At 41.9% G+C, this 23,915-nt stretch overlaps 1 protein-coding gene across 8 annotated transcripts in view; it reads left to right on the forward strand.

Annotated features, from left to right (window-relative positions):
- Positions 1-8,249: 8,249 nt before the first annotated feature.
- The window catches only part of PKNOX1 (PBX/knotted 1 homeobox 1), a 30,702-nt gene continuing 15,036 nt past the window's right edge, over positions 8,250-23,915 (forward strand). For 2 of the 8 annotated variants that reach the window (XM_083437367.1, XM_083437372.1), the window contains exons 1-4: positions 8,329-8,449; positions 17,204-17,291; positions 21,963-22,090; positions 23,306-23,477. In XM_083437367.1, coding sequence (XP_083293493.1) covers positions 17,241-17,291; positions 21,963-22,090; positions 23,306-23,477 — 351 coding nt within the window. In that variant the 5' untranslated portion in view covers positions 8,329-8,449; positions 17,204-17,240. Of the gene's footprint in view, positions 8,450-8,741; positions 8,811-12,924; positions 15,625-17,203; positions 17,292-21,959; positions 22,091-23,305; positions 23,478-23,915 lie in introns of those variants that run through there. The other 6 variants (XM_083437369.1, XM_083437370.1, XM_083437368.1 and 3 more) reach the window with 6 other exon arrangements.

A 23,915-nucleotide genomic window follows, 5' to 3' on the forward strand; every position in this document is an offset into this window, starting at 1 on the left:
AGTCAATAACAGGCTAATGAGGAGAAACTAAACCAAGAAATGATAAGGCAGCTTTCATCCCACCAAGTTTTTAAAGCTATATTTCCTCCTGGGAGAAGAGGCTTATTATGAACCCATATTTACTGAAATCTACCTTTGAAGGACACACTTGAATGTGTACATTGGCTCATGAAATATTTTTCACTCTTATTTCAAACACTGTGAAAACATGAGGCACTTAAAACCACATTACACCATGCACAAGGTTAATAGGAATGGGTTTGTAACGTTAAAATTTGGCATATAGCATTATAAGAAAGGTATTCTGCAGCTTTATTGAACGGGCCTCAAGGTTATTTATCAAACTATTGTTTTGAGCACCTGAGTACTTGTAGTCCCCAAAGTCACTACCAAGAATACTACTTCTAGCACATTTTTTTTGGGGGGGGGGGAGGATATTTTTAAAGAAAACCTTCCTCCCAAAAAAGTCAGGGGGAATTTTATCAGTAAGAATGATTTAATATTAAACACTACACACTGTGAGTGGGCTTGTTTCAATCTTCTCATATATAAAATATATCAGGAAGCAGAAGCACATTTATTTTTATGAGCAGAGACATTCCAGTTACAAGGAGCAGCATAGCAGAAAGGGGGGGTGGGAGAGTTTGACTGTTTTCACTTATATTGCTCATAAAGCAGGATTATGTGAAATAAACCCTAGAGACAGAAGCAGTATAATACAACTGAATTCTCTGCTGCGATTAGCACAAGACAGTGCATGCAGAATATGACTTTTATTACTATAACCCCAGATATTTTGGAATATTTATGGAACTTACTGGTTACAGTTGACAAAATAACCCCAGTTCACAGCTGCTCAGATAATTTGTGCTGTCTGTGCAACCATTACAAAATCATATTAATACATAAAGGCTTTCTGGCCATTTCCCCCCGAGTTGATTATTCTGACACTAGTACTTCATTCACATCTTTACTACATATTAAATGCCACCCAAGTAAGTTAACATATTACATTTTTATAAAAAGAATATATTGTATGCTGCGTACTTTATTCCAGCTTTATCAACTAAAAAACCCATTTGCAACCCTGTACATTAGGAATTCTCAAGATTTTAAAAGATTTAACAACTTGCCAACCCCAGAACCAAAAGGACAAGTGTAATACCCATTAATTATTTTAAATCAAGCTTTTTAATCACTTGCTTTGTATCATGTGTGCTTTTGTTTTCTTAGAGCTCCAAAGCAGCTCACAACTTTCACTGAATGCATGGCTTGGCCTCCTTCCTTTACTATCCTGGTTTTTGTAGCCCAGTTTTTCTTACATGGCTGCTGTGGGTAGAGAAAGTTCTTTTAGGATTTAGGGCGTAATAGTCTCTCCCCCCCCCCCCCCCACAAAAAATGGGCACTTTGATCTTTCAAATGCAAGCAAACTACTTCTGGTTCCACACTTATGGCCAACAGAGACCAGGAGGTAGATCATAGGAAGCTGACTGAAAGTAAGGCAGACCATTGATCCATCTAGCCACACCTTCCAGAAATGGATGGGCCTTTGCTTGGAGGTGCCAGGGCTGAACGAGTATCTTCCCCAATGCCACTTTGTGAATTCAGAGTTGAAATTTTAGCTTTCCCAGCTCACCTTACCAGGCACTGTAATGCATGAGAACTCTGGTCTTAAGATTCTGTTCTTTGTTCTTTCGAGAACATTTATCAAGACCAAACATAATTAGGTTCCTGAACCTAATGGACAGTTTTACATAGATAACATAAAAAATAATTACATCACTTACACACTAATGTAATAGAACATTAGTGACTATGTAAATAAAGTATTTGTCAAAAATAATTTACATACTGTTAAGCTTTTCCCATCAAAATGAACACAGGCATCCATCACACATTTCAATAGAGTCTCAAGCAGAAAAATATTTCTAGTGGGAAATGCTTTTAACTCCAATGCAAGGGTTTTCCTAAAGCATGAAGGAATTCAACAGCACATTGGAGCATTACTTGGTTGAGATGGAGTGTGTACTGTATATGGTATTTCCTGTGCAGCATAGCGAAAGAGGATTATGAGATGGGCTCAGGATGCATTATCTACAGTAACTGGTTTTGGTGCAGGTTTGTGGCAGGGGAAATTGTGTCTTCCAGGCATGAAGAAAGCAGCCACTGGCATTTCATGTACCAATGGTGTCAGTATACTGTAAATGATTCTCATAGGTTTAGAATAAGAGAGGGAAGGCCCTTGAAGCTCATCTAGCCCAGGCATAGGCAAACTCAATTCTGTTACAGTGCACAGAATTGTAACAGCCAGAAAATATTAGTATTGACCTGACAAAGTGCTCTTTGTTTGAGTTACATTGTATCAGACTAGCAAGACAGTTAACTTACACGTCTTTCTTGTTATTTTAACAGCTTGACTGAGAAAGTGACTATAGAGGAAAACTTTGTGCAGCAGAGGCTCCTTTTAATTTGTTTTAAGCATTTGTGCCCTACGTTTCAGCCAAAAAGGCTTTCCTAGAGGGCTTACATACATTCAGTTAAAACAAGACAGTCCCTGCCCACAGGTTTACAATCTAAAACACACAACACCAAAAGGGGAAAGGGAAAGGGAAAGGGAAGGAAGGCCCTTTTTGTGATCAGAATTCCCACAGTTCCAATAAGTTTGTACAAAGGCCTGCCATAACCGTTATGTGACCATTAAATTGCCCACTCAACATGTTACAACTATTATCACGGGATCCACAGGGAAAGTACCGGTAAATAATTATTGTCAGCTTCCTGGACTGGGTCTTGGGGTGCCCCCCCCCCCCGTAGAATGAAATCAGTGGATATCCACAATAAGAATGATTATGGCTAAAAGGGAGTTATTGCAGTATATCTTTGCTCCCCTACTGTGCAGGAGCAAAGCCATTATGCTGCTAGTATGTTGCGGTGTATACGATGTATATCTAAAAATTTGGCCCAACTTTCCTAAAGCTGTGCCACAATGAGTTTCCCTCAATCCAGGAAGCAGCTTTCAAACTTTCCTAAATGTAACCTTAAGGAAACAAAGCTCACTGTTCATCTGGAAGTGCTCACTCTCCTCTTCAGCCCTGGAGAAGATCAAAGGAACAGGAAGAAAGGAAGTTCACATGGCGTAGGGAAAAGTTCCTTTGTAATCAAGAAGCCTGCAAAAAAGATTGCCCAAATGACCCTCAATTTAGACAATTGAAGGGCTAGATTAAGCACTTTGTAGCGCATACCAAGGCAACCATGCAGCAAACCTTTCTCTGGCTCTTTATGGGCCCTAGAAAAGCTGCTGTTCCTCTATCCATAGAATACCTTCTAGCAGAATTAAGCATAGCAATGCCATAGCCCAGAAGAGTGAAAGAATCGTTGATATTTTAAGGATGTAAAGTGAGTATTTGAAATTGTAAAACAGAAATATATATATAGAGAGAGAGAGAATGAGGGAAAGAATCCGCCATAAAATGGTTTTCTTTTCATTACAGCATTTTTCAGTTTTGTTTTTTTAACGCAGCTGGTGAAGAAGCTTTGAGCTGGTGTTGAGCTAGGAGGAAACTGGAAGCAGAATAAAGCTCTTTATCTAGGAATGGGGAGCTTGTGACCCTCCAAGTTTGACCCTTTCACTCTCTTCAGCCCCAACTAGTATGACCAACAGTCAGGGGTGATGAGAGCTGTAGCCAGCAATATCTGGGGAGGCACAGCTTCCCCATCTCTGATCTAGATCCAGCGTTTCAGTATATTTCTCTACTGCAAATGAAGTTTTGTTGTTGTTGTATGTCACAAGGACTTCCATTTAATTTGTACCCTAGGACTCCTACCAGCTTTAATCTGGTCCAATTTAAAATGTGGATCTTGCAGCCATTATGTTTATTGCATGGCAGGAAGGCGATTATCACACAGTCTTTTAATCCAATCAAAACTGTGCTGGCTCAGAATGAGGCTGATCATTTATAATACACATCACTCACTTTGAAATGGGTTGTTTCAATTCTTCATCATGATTTTTTTGTTGTTAAATGGCAGTAAACCACATGCTATGTTCATCCTCGCCTCCCTGAAACAGCTTCCTTCCTGAGATTCAGACAGAATAAATAGCTAACAATTGTTTCATTCTCTTTAAATCATTTACTCAGTCTAAATCTTTCTCTGCCTTGCTGCAAACTTGCTTTCTCTTCCTTAGAAACTGAAGTTTGCTGATCAACTGTGTCTTAATCCTTCCTTTTCTTTCTCCCTTCCTTCATGGGAATCCTTCAGTAATTAACCAGTAAAAGACATGATTTCTAGTGAAACTCTGGCCCCATGTCCATTGCTCTCTTGAGTATCATGTCAGCATTCTGCTGTCATGACTACATAGTAACCCCATTATTCACACTTGGCTCTTTCCTGCTTTAGTTAAAAATGTGCTATTCTGACTGCTCTACCAGACAAGACAGCAGCTTGTTCTCCAGAATAGAACCAGAATTGCAGTGGGAAACAGTTTCCCCTAGTACTTTCAGCTAAATCCTTAGTCATTTGTGTTGTTACCAGAACACGGAGAAGTAGGCAGACATGCTTAGAGAAAAGAATCCCAAGCAGAAGAAGTAACATATAATGGACAGCCACTGAATATCTAAAGGAAAATTCTTTTACAGACTGTCCTTTCAACTATTCACTTGAGAAGTGCAGAGTTAAATACCTTCCAAACAAAGGGCAGTGATTGAAGACTTTAAAAAATGTATAAAAGACACAATGTACCATTCCATGCAATCCTAACCTGAAATGCTTTGGGAAACCCTTTTTTACACTTGATTTTCTTACTCTTTCTTTTTAAAAAAGGAATGTATTGCAAAAATGTAATCCCAAAGACTTAAAAGGTGCCCCATGCTATAATTTGTTGGGGAGTCAGAGGTTGAACAAGTGAGTTAAAGTGAACGTATCCCTAAGAAAATGTATTAACTAATTAGCAGTATTATTTAACAAAATACTTTTTTTGGGTCGTGGTGGGGTCATGACACTAGATCAATTTCACAATGTTTTTGGTGAAACTGTTTTCTCCCCAGCCCTCATCAAAAGACACGGTGGTTTCCTTCTGCATTTGGAAGAAGGTATTGCAAGTATTTACTATGCACATTATGTATGACCAAGGTGGCATTGGTGAACAGCAGCTGTTAGCACCACCTGTTAAGCATGACAGTGACCAATAGACTTGAAATAAAGAGGAAATGTGTGACTTACTATGGGTGACATCCAACTAAGTCTTACTCATAGCAGACCAATTCAGATCACTGTACCTACTCCCAGTAGATATTTGGTTGTATAGCACTTTATATTTATATCCCAAGAGTTCAGGAAGACTCAAAAGCTTTAAAACAGGACTGCGAAAATTTGCAACCATTAGCTAAGTAGAAACTGCACTTAATTCTTTCACTTCTTTTTTTTTTACTTGATCATTCAGACCTACTAAGATGGCCTTTATTGCAATATCAGCTGTGCAAAACCTATGAAGGTCAAGGACACCTGGAGAGGCAATCACAGCAACTGCTTCTCCTCTCTTTTGGAGTTTCGCCAAGCTCAAGCATTTTCCAAAAGCAATGCCAGCCCTTTTTCATTTGGACGGGCATTTGGTGGCTGGGAGTTAAGCCAACAGGGAGTTATTTTAAAAGTGGCTATGTTTTTATTTTATGTCCTTATTTCTTTCTGTCTCTGTTGTAGAAATGCTACCTGCTCTGATACTTTACAACACTGTGAGATACCTAGAGACATTACAAATAGAATTATTGTTCTATCCATAAGTTATCACAAAAATCAAAATAAGAATGTATTTTTGAATATTGACTCTAGGCCCAACATTTTCTCAAGGGCTGGTTGCTGACTGCCATACTGGAATTTTCCTTGAATCTAAAGACCCAGCTGGTTTTGCCTGCCTTAGTCTAAAGATGGTTAGCTGAAAAACTGTTACTCCCATGTACACCTTTATAAATTTTCATTTAGCACAAAGTTTGCAATATCAGCATACTTTTGGGGGGTAATGCCCTTGAACATATAAAACAGTAAATAAATACTCAACAATCATTTGTGGGAAAATACTATTGGTTGTTTCCAATAGTGGCTTTGTGATAATAAAACGGTTCAACTGATGCAAGGAGAAGAACTCCATTTTCACTAATTCTCACTACCAATTGTAACCTTCTGTTTATGCCTTATTTCAGGGGTAGGCAACCTGAGGCCCGGGGGCCAGATGCGGCCCCGTTGCCTTCTCAATCCGGCCTCTGGAATGTCCGGGAATCAGCGTGTTTTTACATGAGTAGAATGTGTGCTTTTATTTAAAATGCATCTCTGGGTTATTTGTGGGGCATAGGGATTCATTCATTTCCCCCCCAAAATATAGTCTGGCCCACCACATGGTCTGAGGGATGGTGGACCACAGCTGAGAAAGGTTGCTGACCTCTGCCTTATCAAATCCCCTTCTGCTCCAGAGGGTCTCCCAACCACCAGGAGCAGATTTTGGGAGACCCGAAGGCTGCGCTGGGTAAAAATTGTGAGTAAATTCCAAGTGCCTCGCCTAACACAGGAAGCGTATTTGCTAGCTGGAGGCTATCATTGGATGCAATTCTCTAATTCTGCCTGTTTAAAAATTTACCTGTTCCCTTAAATTTTGCTCATGTGCAAGCATGAGCACTGCTAGATTCATTGTAAGGTTATCTGGTCTATTCCAAGCCAAGTGGTAAAATGTTTGGCACTAATATTTCTATCTGATGAAAGAGTCTCATGGACAGCTTGTGGAGCAATAAGTTGTCTAGTCTTGAAGGTGCAGCAGTATTTTTTTCTTTTACAAATGTTTAGATTTCTTAATATATAACATACAAGTTTTATTATCAATTTTATTTTGAAAAGATTGCCTGATTGCTAGCCCACAGCCTTTAACATCCAACACAGCTGCATTGTTTTTAATGGGAATAGACAGCTGGGCACAGCACTTCAAGCCTAATAATATATACTCTCAAGTCCCAACGTTTAGGAAACTCCAGCCATTGTGGAAGGAAAATAAATGGATAATTTATTTATTAATCTACCCAATTTATGCCTGAAGGCTCAAGGTAAGCAACAGTCTATATAAACTAAATGTTTATATAAGTAGGTAGATCCCTATTCATGTCTACCAAATGTTTGTAGTTTACACAACTCTGCTAAGAACTAGTTGTGATTGAGCTGTTATGGGCAACAGCCTATTTTCTCATATGAGCACAGATTCACTTCTGTAGGATTCAGTGGAAAGTAAAACAGCAACTAAAGAGGCCAGATATACAACATGTCAAGGGTGTGCATTTTCTTTTATCCCCACCTTCTTTCAAGCCAGAGAAGGCTGGAAGTGAAAGTAGAGGGGTTGGATTCCAGAGATGTTTCCCATGCTTTGCTTTCGCTCACTCTTATGTTTATAACCTTTCTCTAAGAAGTTTTTATAGGGGAAGGCCAAGATGCAAATACGTTAAAATATAAAAATCCCAATCAAAAGCAGAAACTAGTATTACTGTTCTCAGTTAAGCTCCTAAAATTTTATGTATAGCTCCCCAGCCCTTTAACTACCTCTTATCTAACTAAAGGACAAGTAGCGTTTTCAGGAGAGATGGGCCGCAATCCTCCCACGCTTCTACCGTTTTCGGTGGTCTTGCTTCCCAATGAGCAACACGATCCGAATACTGTCCGGTACTGCTGATCGCCACCCGAGGCTGCTTTCTTCCCAATAACTGAAGCCGAAAGTTAAAAATACTGGAAGGGGGGGGGTGTACGCCTGTTTTGCTTCTCCATTTTTACTAAAAAAATTACTGTTTTAGAGCTCATCCACCTCTTACGTAGGGTAAGTGAGGTAATAACACGAAGTCGCGGGTTCCTTGTGAAGAGTTCCTCACGGCACTGGTCAGCCAAGGGCTCCCCTCGCATCTCGGCCCACGGGGCTCGCCTCGGCCATCTCCCACTGAGAGAAAGGCAGCTGACGTCACGCGCGGCTTCGGCCTGTGGGCTAAATGGCTCCCAAGGGACGGAGCCTTTTGCCGACGACGCCCCACCCGCGACGCCGCCGCCTCAGGCGCCCCTTCCACCTCCGAGTCCCTCCAGACCAAACTAAAGGAAGCGGGAAAGGGCGTCCGAAAAGAGGTGCGTGGCGCCCCCCGCCCACTTCATGAGTATTCATAAGCATGCTGCGGCCGCGCGCAGAGGCCCGAGGGCGGCACCTTTGCCACCGCCCCGCCCCTTCACCGAGGCGTGCGTCGCGGTGGGCGTATCTAAAAACACGACGTGCCCCGCTCCCTCGCTGAATATTGATGAGACGCCTGGTGCAGCGCGGTGGCGTCCGGCGCGGCGCGACAGTCGATTGGATAAGGCCGTGTGTGCGTGGTGACGCGCGTCGCGGCGGTGCGGGTCCCGATTGCTGCAGCCGCTTGTCAGTGTGACGAAGATTGGCACCCAGGTAAGCGCTGTCACTCAAACCTGCTCCTAGCCAGCCAGCCATCCATCACGGCGCGCCCGCCGCCGCTGTCGGCCGTCTTGGCTCCGCCGCGCAAACAGGCCCGGGGATGTGGGGCAGAGTGGGGGGAGGCGAGCCCGCCATACGGAATAGGGGGGCGGGGGCATCCGCACCGTAACCTACCCGGAGGGGGGGGGGGTTAGGGGCGTCGGCAGGCAGGCGCGAGGAAAGGGAGGGGAGGGGGGAGTGAGGAAATTTCTGGAACAGCCGCCGACTGGCCGTTGGCTCTTGTAGGAGGCGGCGCGCTTGCGCGCGCTCACTCCGTGGAAGGGGAAGGTGTCGCGCGCCTCAGGGGGTGGAGTAGGTATGGGGGGAGGGAGGGAAAGGGCAACAGCTGTTTGTGGCGCGAGGCGGCGCGGAGGGCGGTATTTAAAAGGGGGCCATTTTCGGGGACATTCCTGCGCTGTGGGCTCGGAAGCGGCGGGGAGAGCCGGGGGGTCGGTGGGTTGTGGCAGCTGCTTGGTAGTCGCCCCGCGCGTCCGTTTGCTTCCTCGAGTGCGGTTCGGGCTCCCTCCCCGTGAGGGGAAGAGCCTTTCTTCGTCGTTTCAAACAACCCTCCTTTTCCTCACCTCACAAACCGGGGCGGAGGGGGGCGGACGGGCGGGTACGCAGCGTTGTTAAGTGTTGGGGAAATCCATGGGAATTGTCGTTATGTGTAACCCGGTTGTTGCTAATAAACGTGAGGCGTTTTGCCGCCTCCTGGTTTCTGAGCCTTTCTTTTTCCCCAGATGTTTGCTTAGTGACCTGCCTTCAGTCCTAACGAAAGCCAGGAATATGTATTTCACATATAAAATAGTGGTGGAGACGTAAATACACCCATACACGATAGAAAGGACTAAAACAACAGATCATCCACCTGTCCCCTGAGTAAATGTTAGCAGTTTTTTACTTGGCTGTATATGGGAAAAGATATCTTTGGAACTGGCATTGAAAGTGCAAGTGCCAACTTCTGACAGAACTGGGAAAGTATGATATTTTCCTTGATGCAAGTACCACTTAAAAAAAAAAAAGTGTGTGTGATCATGTTCTCCAGGCTCAGCTTGATTATGATGTTGGTAAACATCATGAGGTGCCAGTTCACTATTCTTGCATTAGGTCATTGCCTATAACCTGTTCAGGTTCCAGTGTTCAAATGCATTAATCAAGAAACCAAGAAATAAAATGATTTAAATTTTAAATGGTAACGGCTGTCTTTTAAAAACACATTGAAGAAAAAATTGCTTCAGAGCTTCTCATGGGCATCCCTTCAATTCATTTTTGAAAACCAGGAGGAAGTGGTATATGTAACACAACAGTGCTGGGATTTAAGAAAAGCACCAAATTTTAAAGGATAAGTTCTGGTTTGCAGGCACTCAAATTCAGAGGCTAGGAGAAATTCCTCACCAAGCTGATGATCTGCAACTGACTGTTGCCCTTGTCTACAATTCTGACTAGTTTTGTGGTATAAGTGGAAGTGTGCATGTTTTGTGCTAAACCAACATACAAGAGTTCTGTATATAAATAAACGTATATTCTGTGCCAAAAAAGGGCTGATCTCTTGACATGTATAAATCAAACAAATGTAACAGATTTGCATGGATTTGCTAATTTTGCATAATTTTCTTGGTCACTTTGGGGAGAGCGTGGTAGATACATTAAGAAATCCATTTGAAATGCACTCCAGCAATCTTGTTCAGCTGTTCCATCAATGTCAGCAAGAATTGTCCTTATACTTTCAATCCTATCTTTGCAAACCAAACAGAAATGTCATATTTTTAAGGGAAACTAAGATTCTCAGGATATTTAATTTTGGACTTGTGAGTCGCATTACAAAAATATGTACAGAGCCCTGACTGTAAGTTTAATAAGTAAACATTGACATTTGGTCATGACTCACATGAATAAAGAGAATAAAGGACACTAGATTCTGAAAGATTGGTATGCAAAACTAGCTCAGATTTGCATATAAATTGATCCATGTGAAATACTTGCAAAAGATGCTCCTGTACTGGGGAATGAGACTGGTGTTGCTATTGCCAGTATGCACATAACCTTGGTAGCTGGGAGTGCTCTTAATCAGTTGAGGCTGGTATAGAACTGTGACCTTATCTAGAGAGGTCAGAACTTGACTCACTGTCCATGTTCTTGTTACTACCCAGTACAGATTATGTTAATGAACTTTACATGAGGCAGCATTTGAAGATGATTTAGAAACTTCAGCAGTGCAAAATATGGCTACCCTGTTACTACTTGGGACTAGGAGGTCAGAACAGATTGCACCAAATTTGTACCAATTACCTTGGTTGCCAGTGTGTTATCTTGTAAAAAAGCTTAAAAAGTGGGCTGGACGTGGTAACTGTTGGGTGAATTTGTAGCTGGTTGACCAAATCCAAAGAGTGCTCACTAACAATTCCTCTTCAGGAAAAAAAGGGGACAAGGGAGGGGCCACAGGGTTCTCCCTGGGTCCATTGTTCAACATCTTTATAAATGACTTGGATGAAGGTGTTGAGGGGATGCCCATCAAATTTGCAGATGACACCAAACTGGGAGGGGTAGCCAATACAGCTGAATATAGAATCTGGATTCATGATTACTTTAACAGATTGAAGAACTGGGCCCAAACTAAAAGAATGAATTTCATTAGGGACAAATGTAAGGTTCTACACTTAGGTAGATCTCAGATCAGATGTGGCAACACACTGAATTTAAGCATATTGGAGGAAAATAAAATAAACGGGATTCTCTCCATAACGGTGAGTGAACATTTAGGCAGGAAGAACCAGCTGCACAAATATAAGATGGAGGCCACCTGGATTACCAGTAATATATGTGAAAAGGCTCTAGGTTTACCAGTAATATAATTGAAAAGGCTCAGTAGACCACAAACTTAACATGAGTCAATGGTGTTATGTAGTAGCAAAGAAAGCAAATGCTGTTGTAGGCTGCATCAACAGAAGGATATTGTCCAGATCAAGGGAAGTAATAGTCCTGACCACACCTGGAGTACTGTGTCAAGTTCTGGGCAGCACAATTTAAGAAAGATATTTACAAGATGGAATGTGTGCAGAGGAGGGTAACCAACATGATAAAAGGTCTGGAAACCAAGCCTTATGAGGAACAGCTGAGGGAATTGGATATGTTTAGCCTGGTAAAGAGAAGATTGAGAGGAATCGCAGAATTGTAGAGCTGCAAGATACGATAGCCATCTTCAATAATAACTTTGTACCCCACCCATTCGACTGGGTTGCCCTAACTACTCTGGGTGGCTTCCAACATAATATATAGAAAGGGCTATCACATGGAAGATGGAGCAAGCTTGTTTTCTGCTGCTCTGCAGGCTAGGACCTGAACCAATGCATTCATGTTATAAGAAAGGATATTCCAACTAAACATCAGTTATAACTTTCTGACAGAGCTATTCGACAAGTGGAATAGACTCTCACAAGAGGTGGTGGACTCTTCTTTCTTGGAGGTTTTCAAGCATCTTTCACGTGTGATTTAGTTGAGATTCCTGCATTGCAGGGAGTTGGACTAGATGGCCCTCAGAGTCCCTTCCAACTCTATACAGTGGTACCTCGCAAGACGAATGCCTCGGAAGACGAAAAGCTCGCAAGACGAAAGAGTTTTTCGTTTTCTGAGTTGCTTCGCAAGACGGATTTCCCTATGGGCTTGCTTCGCAAGACGAAACGTCTTGCGCCTTTTTTTTAAAACCGCCAATGCATTCCTATGGGAAACCGTCAATACACAGCGGTGCTTCGCAAGACGAAAAAACTCACAGACGAAAAAACTCACAGAACGAATTAATTTCGTCTTGCGAGGCACCACTGTAATTCTTTGATTCTATGAACCATGCTAGCCTGCCCACACAAGGAAATCCAAATTAAAGGGCCTACTCAGGTACTCACCGCCCAAAACCAACCAGGCTGATAAAAAGTCTAAGAAGGCAGACTCTATCCATTATGTCATTTAAACAGGTCTTGAAGACATTTTTTCTGTGTCTTTTAATGACACAGAGTGGGTTATAAATGCAGTTTTAACACAGGTCTCACTGAACTTTATTGTTTTATCACTGTTGGAGTTTTTTCTTCTTTAGTATTTAAAATTTGCTATTTTAAATAGTGTATATGCTGTATTTCAAGTTTGTATTTCAAGATGTGAGCTCCTCTGTGGAGCATGTGTGATGAGAGCCAGTGTGGTGTAGTGGTTAAGAGCGGCAGTCTCGTAATCTGGGGAACCGGGTTCGCGTCTCCGCTCCTCCACATGCAGCTGCTGGGTGACCTTGGGCCAGTCACACTTCTTTGAAGTCTATCAGCCCCACTCACCTCACAGAGTGTTTGCAAGGGGAGGAAGGGAAAGGAGAATGTTAGCTGCTTTGAGACTCCTTCAAGGGAGTGAAAGGCAGGATATGAAATCCAAACTCTTCTTCTTCTTCATGTTTTCAAAATGTGGATTATAAATCCTTTGAGTGAATAAATATGCTGTTGACTTTCCACTGTATTGGTCTATCCCAGGCCGGAAGTAGTGCAGTGTTGCTTCTTCCATCCTTAGGCTACCAGTGCAATAGCCCAGCGGAAATACTGCTTGTGTGCTTGCTGCATGGAAAACATTTCTTGATTTTAGTGTGCAACTGTGCATAATTGTACCTTTAAGTTCTGATGAATTCAGACTTGCAAGATTAGGTCTTAGAAAGAAGCAATTTTAATTTGGGTTACTACTGTTTTATTCAGCAAGCATATGTAGATGGCTAAGCTGAATGCCAATTATGATATCTGAAATTATTCATCAATAATGTGTGCACAGCTTGGTTCGCATATCTAAATTTCTACACTCTGCTATTATTGATCTCTTCATTCAAGATTTGTGGTCAGATTGCAGGTGCCCAAGCCACTGTGTCACTCACAGGAGAGACGCGTGGCTCAGGTATGCTGCAGGCCCCATGGTAAGTGCTGCCCCCGCAGTGTGGCGCCCAGTGCTCCCCTAGCTACGCCTCTGCATAGTGAAAGGAGAGTACATACACATCCAACACCACCGAAAAGCTCACATTTGGGTAGCCGTTCTAATAATTTGTGTTACTGTAAGGCTGTCATTGTGCAGCTCCATTTGGAGGATTAGTAGTACTGCATTACAATCCTGGATTTGCATGCAGAATGAGGTGGGGAGCAAAAAAGAAGGCAGTTTGCACAATAGCGGTCACCATGACAGAAAGGGGTGAAGGTGAAAATGGAGGTGTGATGGGGGTTGTAAAAAAACAAGGGAGTGAGAGGTATGGTACAGCTGTTGAAGATTAAAGCAGGGGCATGAAAGGGTTTGAAGAATAGAAGGGGGTGGTAGCTTCATGATGGGATGCAAGGTAAAAGTGTCTGGGAAGAGGGAGATGCAGGAGGTTACTATGGCGGTGGTTTGTGTGCAAGAGGGTGCAGAAAGGCAGTGGGGAGATGAAGGTGAAAATGGATGCAAAAGGGAACCTCAGAAGTGAAGGGGAAAGTGGCTTCAGAAATGGGTTTGGGAAGGTGGAAAGTGATCATAGTAATTGCATGGGGTAGGAAGGGGATGCTCTAAGGGGTTGGCAAGTGGAGTGAGCAGGGGTGCAACCCCTAGTGAAATATAAAGTGGCAAAATGCTTAACAGTTTTTCTAAAGTGCATTTTGCAGGTCATATATCCTAGAGACAACCCCACTGAAAAGTCAAACCTATTATAAGATAAGTCTCATTGGATAATGTTAAGGGGCAAAATACTTAGTAGTAAGGAGTTGCTCAAGTTCCTAATTTAGTGTTTGAATGCCATAGTATTGTGTTGTTTTGTGCAATCAGCCTTTTACTGTGGAAATCATTTTGGTTGAACATGTCTTTTTGCTATCAAGGTAAGAGACTCATCAGAAAAGAACTCCAAGTGAATAGAAAAGTAGTAAAAATATAATTATGGAACCAGTTTAATGTATCAGTTGAGACTTCAGTTACTTGTAGTAAATTGTGATTGAAGTACCATAACTCTTATAGAGTAAATATGAAATCAGTTACCCATTCCTTGCTGGCAAATTAAAAAACAGCTCATTAGCTGAGGAAATTCTTCACCCTAGAACCAGCCCAGGGGTTTTAATCTCTTATGGTCAGTGCTTTTTTTCTAAAAAAATGTTTAGGGGTACTCTCATTTTCCTATTCATTGAAATACTGCCTCTCAATGAGGCCAAACTTAGATTCACAAAATGTTTAGGGGTATGTGTACCCCCGCATCCCCCCATAAAAAAGCACTGCTTATGGTAGCCAGCAACTTTTTGAAATTACCATTTGAAACTGTACACTAAGGATTGCAAGATTTCTTCCAAAGTTGTCCCCAGGGTAGAGTCCCGAAAATAGAGGAGCTACTAACAAAATAGATTGCAATTCCTTTGGGAATCTCTTCTCTCATGATCTTATGTGTCTCCATTACATTCTCTAATCCAGTATGAGGTAGTAAATGCAAGGCTACTTCCTGAGAACTTAGGCATGTATATATATATTTTTAACAGAGCCCTATCTGGCCCAAAATTGATTTGTTTGAAGTACATTTCCACAACAAAACTGAAAACTGGGGCATTTGCTGCACATATCTTTCTGGTTAATGAGCTAACAGCATGAATAAGACACGTGTAAAACTGATAGACACAGTAGTTCTGATGGCTACTTTCTGTCTCTAAAGTTTGAGAACTTTCAGGACCATGCTTAGTCGACAGGTTGAGAAACAAGCTCATGAGAGCCACAGATTATGTTTTGCACGTTGATAGATACAGATGAAAGCAGCTTGATAGCAATGGTTCTGGACAATGAAGCTTCCTGGTGTTTGAAAAGCTTGAGAGCTTCTGTTACAAGAGCTGTTTGTTGTTGACAACCTGTATTTTATGTAGATTGTTTCCATATGACTTTCTTGTGGCTCTTTGTGGCTCCAAATTTGACAACATTCTGCTTGTTGCCCACTCCTATCCCCATTGAATGTGTGTGTGCAGGGTGGGGAGTGAGTTTTCAAAGGAATGATAAGTTTTTGCTTGCTTTCTATGCTATTTTGCTTGCCTAGGGAAGAAAAATGGAGGCTTCTCTGCTTGTTGCTGAAAATGCATATGAAAATAAGCAAAGGAAGAGAAACCTGACCATCAGAAATTCTTCAGGTGAAACTTCTCCCAGCATAGTTGCAGTTAGTAATTTGGGAACAAATTATGCTCTTCTAATGTAAAAAGTATCCATGTTGCGTCTCCTGCATGTTTTCTGCAGTATCTGATGCATCATGTGAGTGATCTTTGCATTTTTAGTGCACAGATTATATATCTTCACAATGTATATCCTCAAGGGCTGTGTATGCTTGCATCTGTGTGCTGATTCACACATTTAAACTGGCTGCTTATTTCATCCATAGGGACTTTGTGAACCAGATTGTACACCAAGCTTTACAATGTACACAGATATAATATGCAGCAGGAGAAAAAGTGTCCCTATAGTAGGAGAAACGACTGATGCCAGGCTGTATTTTTGTGCAGCCCAGTTTACACAGGTTGTGCTGCATCAACTTTTCCAAACCTGTTCCTGCAATATGCTTTAGACCAGGCATCCCCAAACTTGGCCCTCCAGCTGTTTTGGGACTACAATTCCCATCATCCACGACCACTGGTCCTGTTGGCTAGGGACGATGGGAGTTGCAGTCCTAAAACAGTTGGAGGGCCGAGTCTGGGGATGCCTGCTTTAGACTATAACACCCATCCATCATCCCTCACCACTGGTCATGATGTCTAGGACTGATAGCAATTGTACTCCAAAACATTGTAGGGCATCACATTAGGGAAAGTTGCTTGACATGTGTATGAAAGAAAAGAAGCAGCTCACTGTACCAAATTCCTAATGGGGCCTAGTAATATCATCCACAATGATGATGTGGAGGAGTCTGCCGCTTTTGGGATTTCTGGCTTGCTGAACTCAATGCTCTCTTTGGCATACAAAGAGACACCACCTCTGTGTAGCATATACACAAGAGGAAAGCTATATGTGTTCTATGTGAGAAATGCCAGGCGTTTTTAGTTGCTATTCCTTGTTGCAGCCACCGAAAAATATATGTGTCCTATGTGAGAGATTCCCTTTGTTTTTAAAATTATCATAATTGTTCCTTAGTGCTGCTGCTAGATGATTTTCAACTTTCTTTATAACCTCCAAATGTAAAAAGAGATCTAACTTCAGGGTATGTGCCATCTGGTTTTGTGACTGCGACCAGTATCAAATATTCCTTAAGAGGGATATTTTGAAAAACAAAAATTTTCACAGTGGGTTTGCATTGTTCATTGTCCTGCATTCTTTTGTCGTATATCCCTTTTGACATTTTTATTTTTGCTAGTGAAACCACTATGTGATATTCATATAAAAAAGTTTGATCATTTATTTTGTGCCACTAACTTGTGATTTTAATTGTGCGTTCGTTGTGCAACTCTTCATTGCATAAAGAACAAGATCAAGTGGCTTAACCATATTGCATTTATCACTTTTTCTGGCAAATATGATTTAAATAGTCATCTTGACTGCTTTTGTCAAAAAGGGTTTGAGAACATTCCTGAGATCTTCTAGGTTGGTGTAGCAAATACACGTGATTGCATTCTCAATCCCCTCTGCCCCTATTCTGCTGCTGCACATGCAGATGTCAGTTATGTATTTTGTATTTGATAACATCCTGTAAAAATACTAACCTTTTTGGATTTCCCCCCTAAGGTATGATGATTTGACTTTATAAGAGCCCTAAGTAACCATGATGGCAACGCAGACATTAAGTATAGACAACTATCAAGATGGGCAACAAGTAAGAACATTTTTAAATAAAAAATGAAAAATGTGAAGTGCACCATAGTAGGTAAAAATAATATGTTAAGTAATTATGGTGTCCAAGACATGAAACTACTTCTGAGCGATCTATATTGCTTTTCCTCTGCTGTTATTTTGATATGGTACCTAAGTCATGCCACTGGCTTGCCCTTTGCCCATTTTCTAGTGCTCTTTAGCTGTTTCCTAGAAAGGTAGGAAACAACGGAATTTTCAGAAGCAAAAATTATTTAGGATTGATTCCTTTATATTATTATTATTATTATTATTATTATTATTATTACATTTATCAGTCGCTTTATACGATCAAAATTCTCAAAGTGACTTGCCAAGGTAAAATACATGAAAGCAATTCAAAACCAGAAGAAATATAAAACTATGAACAATACAAAGCATGCATAAATTGCTTATCTAGCATTATATTAATAAGGACAAGTGCTACCTACCCCACTCAAAGCTAAGCATCACCATAGGAGGTAACATTAATTAACCAAAGACCCAGATAAAGAAAAAGGACTTAGCATGGTGCCTAAAGATTAACGAGGAAGACTCTAGGCATCTGTTCCTGGGGAGAGAATACCACAGAGTGTACCAGAATAGGCCCAGTACAGCCTATTATGACTGAGACAACTCTCCAGGGTGTCGGACAAAGATAGCTCCCATCACTTGTTACCTGATGCTTTTAACTGGCAGTGCTGGGATCTTCTGCATGCAGTGCATGTCTTCAGCCACTGAGCTTCTGATCTAAACTTGCTGAACCAGGTTTTATTTTGTTTTGTCATTTAGCCCCCCTCTCTCGCACACATGTACACAATTATTTTGTGAAATATTGCCTAAACGTTGCTATCGAACTTGAACTTGTTTAGCTGCTTCGGTTGTCAACCATATAATGTTGTACTTATCTATGTGGTATTTTGACTGTTAGCAGTTATTTTGTTGAATAAATGAGGGGTGGGGGTGGGGAGAAGCGTCTAGGCACCTGATGAGGTTATGTTGTCTTTTTTACTTGCTTAGTTGTATCAGTTGACTTTAAGGAAAATATCACAGCATGTGGCCATAAACAAATTTCTAGGTGATTCTGGAGTGGCTTTTTTTTCATATACAGTACTTCTGATTTTACAATGGAAGTGACTATTATACTATCCCCTGAAATTTGTAAACTAATTGCAATGCAATCATATATATTATATATGTTCAGTTGTAAGTCCTATTGAGGTAGGAGTGCATAGGATTCCATCCTTAGTTTACTTTTGATTTTATATATGCTTGGGTTTGTTGAGCAACTCCAGAAAAAGCACCCAAATTGTTCCTTCTGGCATTCGTTTGGCATTGCTCTTAATGGTTTAACGACTTACTTAGCTATCTCTTAATTTTTCAAATCATTCAGCTTGTTACAAGATGGGTAATAGCATTAATAATAATAATAATAATAATAATAATAAATAATAATTTATTATTTGTACCCCGCCCATCTGTCTGCGTTTCCCCAGCCACTCTGGGCGGCTTCCATAGAAACCAAAAATACACTAAAATATCACACAATAAAAACTTCTCTGAACAGGGCTGCCTTGAGATGTCTTCTGAATGTCAGGTAGTTGTTTATCGCTTTGACATCTGATGGGAGGGCGTTCCACAGGGCGGGCGCCACTACCGAGAAGGCCCTCTGCCTGGTTCCCTGTAGCATTGCTTCTCGCAATGAGGGAACCGCCAGAAGGCCCTCGGCGCTGGACCTCAGCGTCCAGGCAGAACGATGGGGGTGGAGACGCTCCTTCAGGTATACTGGGCCGAGGCCGTTTAGGGCTTTAAAGGTCAACACCAGCACTTTGAATTGTGCTCAGAAACGTACTGGGAGCCAATGTAGGTCTTTCAAGACCGGTGTTATGTGGTCTCGGCGGCCGCCCCCAGTCACCAGTCTAGCTGCCGCATTCTAGATTAGTTGTAGTTTCCGAGTTACCTTCAAAGGTAGCCCCACGTAGAGCACATTGCAGTGCAGTAGTCCAAGCGGGAGATAACTAGAGCATGCACCACTCTGGCGAGACAGTCCGTGGGCAGGTAGGGTCTCAACCGGCGTACCAGGTGGAGTTGGTAGACAGCTCCCCTGGATATAGAATTGACCTGCACCTCCATGGACAGCTGTGAGTCCAAAATGACTCACAGGCTGCGCACCTGGTCCTTCAGGGGCACAGTTACCCTATTCAGGACCAGGGAGTCCTCCACACCAGCCCGCCCCCTGTCCCCCCAAAACAGTACTTCTGTCTTGTCAGGATTCAACTTCAATCCATTAGCCACCATTCATCCTCCAACCGCCTCCAGGCACTCACACAGGACCTTCACCGCCTTCACTAGTTCTGATTTAAAAGAGAGGTAGAGCTGGGTATCATCTGCATATTGATGGACACCCAGTCCAAACCCCCTGATGATCTCTCCCAGCGGCTTCATATAGATGTTAAAAAGCATGGGGGAGAGGACGGAACCCTGAGGCACCCCACAAGTCTGGGGTCAGGGGTCTGAACACTCATCCCCCCCCCCCACTTTCTGAACACGGCCCAGGAAGAAGGAGCGATACCACTGTATAACAGTGCCCCCAGCTCCCAGCCCCTCTAGATGGTCCAGAAGGATGTTATGGTCGATTGTATCAAAGGCCACTGAGAGATCCAGCAGAACTAGGAAACAACTCTCACCTTTGTCCCAAGCTCGCCGGAGATCATCAACCAGTTCGACCAAGGCAGTTTCAGTCCCATGATGAGGCCTGAATCCCGATTGGAAGGGATCCAAATGGTCCGCATCCTCCAGGCGTGCCCGGAGTTGTTCAGCAACCACACGCTCAATCACCTTACCCAAGAATGGAAGATTTGAGACTGGGCGATAGTTGGCCATACTGACCGGGTCTAAAGATGTTTTTTTAAGAAGCGGTTTAATGACCGCCTGTTTCAGCGGATCTGGGAATGTTCCCTCACAGAGGGAAGCATTCACCACCCCGCAGAGCCCATCGCCCAGCGCTTCCTGGCTTTCTTTTATTAGACAGGATGGGCAAGGATCAAGGAGACAGGTGGTTGGTTTCACGCGTCCATGCAGCCTGTCCACATCCTCGGGGGTAACGGATTGAAATTGATTCCATGCAACTTGACCAGACAGGGCTCTAGCACTCTCCCGCCCCAGCCCTGCTCCCACGGTGGTGTCTAGCTCCTTCTGAATATGAGTGATTTTATCTGCAAAAAAACTTTGCAAAATCGTTGCAGGAGATCTTGGGGTCTTTACAAGGCCCCGGTGGTAAAGGTGGTTCCGTTAAATTGCGGACCACCTGAAAGAGTCTCCTGCTACTATTTTCTGCAGATGCAATAGAGGCGGTGAAGAAAGTCTTCTTCGCCGTTGCTATCCCCACTTGGTAGGCTCGACGTTGAGCTCTAACCTGTGTCCGGTCAGATTCGGAATGAGTTTTCTGCCACCGACGCTCTAGCCGTCTCAGCGATTGTTTCATTGCCCTCAGCTCTGAAGAAAACCACGGGGCTGTCCGGGCTCCATGCAATCGGAGAGGGTGCTTCGGAGCCAGACAGTCGATAGCCCTGGTTAACTCTGCATTCCAGCGGGCCACCAGGGAATCAGCTGAAAGGCCATCAACATGGGGAAAGCATCCCCTACCACTCTCTGGAAACCATTTGGATCCATTAAGTGGCGGGGGCGGACCATCCGAATTGGTCCCACCTCCCTGGAGAGGGGAAGGGTCGCGGAGAAGTCAGTTGAACATAATATTCACTTTGTGCAAATAGTGAAGCAGTAGTCCTATCCAGGTCTTCCACAGCAGTACAAGGGCATGGTGCAGAGCTGCAGCTAGGAGTTACTAGTATCTCCCCAGATTTCACGGACAGAAGAAAATATTGTGACCATGGTTCTACAGTTAGATTGTTTTACTGCCCTTACTGACTAGTCTAATTCATAATAAACTGCAACTTCCTATCAAAAAGTAGATATATTGGATCTTTCTCGTATTTTTTCACAAACTCTTTTTTTTATAGTCCTTATTTATATTCAGTACAGAACAAACAGTGAAACATTTAATATTTAATATTGAAACACCTAAAAATCAAGCTATATGCTTTTCATACAATAATTGTGAAATGGTCCCTCCTTTGCAATATCTCTGAAGAATTATATGCACTCCAGTGCCTAAAATAAAGCCTGAAATCTTAAACATTCTTAATTAGAAACAAGCTCTATTGAGTTTTCAAGTAAATGTGTAGCAAACAGAATTATTTCTAATGATAATTTCTGTTTGCAAATGACATTTTGCCTATTGCAGATGTTTTCAAGGTCTGCTTTCTTAAAGTGATTTTTGTTGAAGCAGTGTATGTGTAGCTTTATCCAAAAATAGCTGGCTTATGAAACGCAGGATTCTGTAACAGACAATTGACTAAAAGAAACCTACTAATGGGAGTCAAACTTGTAGTGACCTTTCCACTATCTTCCTGCCTCCAAATGTTGCAAGGATTAAATGAGTTGTTTGTTAAATGCTTGTTCTTTTTGTGTGGTTGCCAAGTCATACCAACCTTCTGGCAACTTACTAGGCCTTTGGCTTTCTCTTTGCTTAGAAAATGAACCATTTAGTTGTGAATCTATGCTGTTGGCAATATAAAGCATCTTTCTTTTCCAGCAGATGCAAGTAGTAACAGAATTAAAAACTGAGCAGGATCCAAACTGCTTGGAAGCAGATGCAGGAGGATTGAGTCCTTCCCCGGTAGAGTCCCAGACTCCGATGGATGCAGATAAGCAGGCTATTTACAGGTATCAGTATTCACAAGATGAGCTGTTTCTAGTAGTAAAATGTATCATTCTCTTTAGTAGGTCATGGGGTGGTTCTCAAATCATGGGGTGGTGCTTGTGTGGGCAGGAGACATGGAACATGTGGAAGGGGACACACGCTGTTCTAGACATGATAAGCTCTTGAGGCTATTGCATCTTTCCCCCCTCACCAGCCAAACCGTGGGTGGGATTAGAGTTCTCTAGAATATCCTCATTGGATTTGTAGGGGCAACTGCTCCCCCATTCATTGACTTGGGAAAAGGTGCTACTTGGTACTAATGCTGTTTTCCTATTTGTGGTTTTAGGAGGTGTCAAATATAACTTGTTCAGCTTTCCCTTCCTAATTCCAGTATTGAATTAGTGCCTAGACCAAAGTTTGTTGCACATATCAGTGCAGCTGGGGAGGTTGGTGATAGGTTGGGGTACTCAGAAAGTAGAATAAGTTTAGAAAAGGAGGCCTAAGCTTAAATCAGCCAACGTATTGTAACTTGTCAAGAAGTTCATACATTTGGGGTTTTCTAATTACTGTGAGATGGTTAATACATATTTTCATGCTTAAGACTGAAATCTATACATTTACAAGCCCTACTGAGGACAGAAGGCTTGTGCAGTAAGTTCTACTACCTTCTGTTGGCATTAAACATACTTAAGTGTTCAGGATTGTGAGCCGCATCTCAGGGCAAAGCTTTTTATTGTCTTTGTATTTAGTTATATATATTTGTCTAAACTTGCTTTCTGTTAGAGCTACATCCTTACAATCTAAGAAAATAAAGTATGGAATCCCTACTAGATTATGTTTTTTAAAAAACATGCAATTGTATTAAATTTCAGGCTTTTTAGGGTCTTTATTTGAACAAAGCTTAATAAAAACGTGAGACCCAATAGTTCAAGCTACCCATCAGTATCATTTACGCAAACTGTGGGATGACATTGATATTTAAATGATTCCAAAGTTAGCAGTATTTGATCCATGCTAAAAAGAAGAGCAAATAAGGGAGATCACAGTATATTCAGTTCCGATCCTGGCATAGTAATTGCTAATGTAACTTTATTACATTAAATGTAATACTAATGTAATAATCTAAAATAATAGGATTGTATGTATGCAATGTCCAGATCACTCAGAATTTTTTATCAAACTGACTTGCACATAGACATTTCAAGAGACCTACAATTTGCTTGTCTTTTTATTCCTAGACATCCACTGTTCCCCTTATTAGCACTATTATTTGAAAAATGTGAACAATCTACACAAGGCTCAGAAGGCACAACGTCTGCAAGTTTTGATGTAGATATTGAAAACTTTGTTAGGAAGCAGGAGAAGGAAGGAAAACCATTTTTTTGTGAAGATCCAGAAACAGATAATCTAGTAAGTAAAAACATTTTAGAGAAGATTTCAATTTATTTATAAAATCTTTATATTTGAAAAAAGTAAATTGATATTGAGAAAACTGAATTGTGAAATGTCAACTAAAAGAAGTTGAAATTTACAGCCCTTGGTAGCAGCAGACATTCCCTGTCAGTATTACTGACAAAAGCTCCTCCATCACATAGCAAATTATCAACTTGGCTAGCTTCTTTTTTTAGATAGGTTTGTTTGTAGTTAATCTGTCTGCTTCATGAGACTCTTTTGACATATCAATATGTTTTCCAGTGAGTCAGATGTTCTTATTTGTAGGGTTTTGGTTGTTTGCATTTAATTTGCTGTCCTCCTCCACTACTTCCTCAATTCCTTCCATTCCCCTCCTCTCTCCCCACCCACCCAGCTGGGATTTGTGGTTTACATCTCAACAAACCATTTGATTTA

The sequence above is a fragment of the Podarcis tiliguerta genome (assembly GCF_965153285.1).
Source record: "Podarcis tiliguerta genome assembly, chromosome: 4".
In the NCBI taxonomy this organism is placed as follows: Eukaryota; Metazoa; Chordata; class Lepidosauria; order Squamata; family Lacertidae; genus Podarcis; species Podarcis tiliguerta.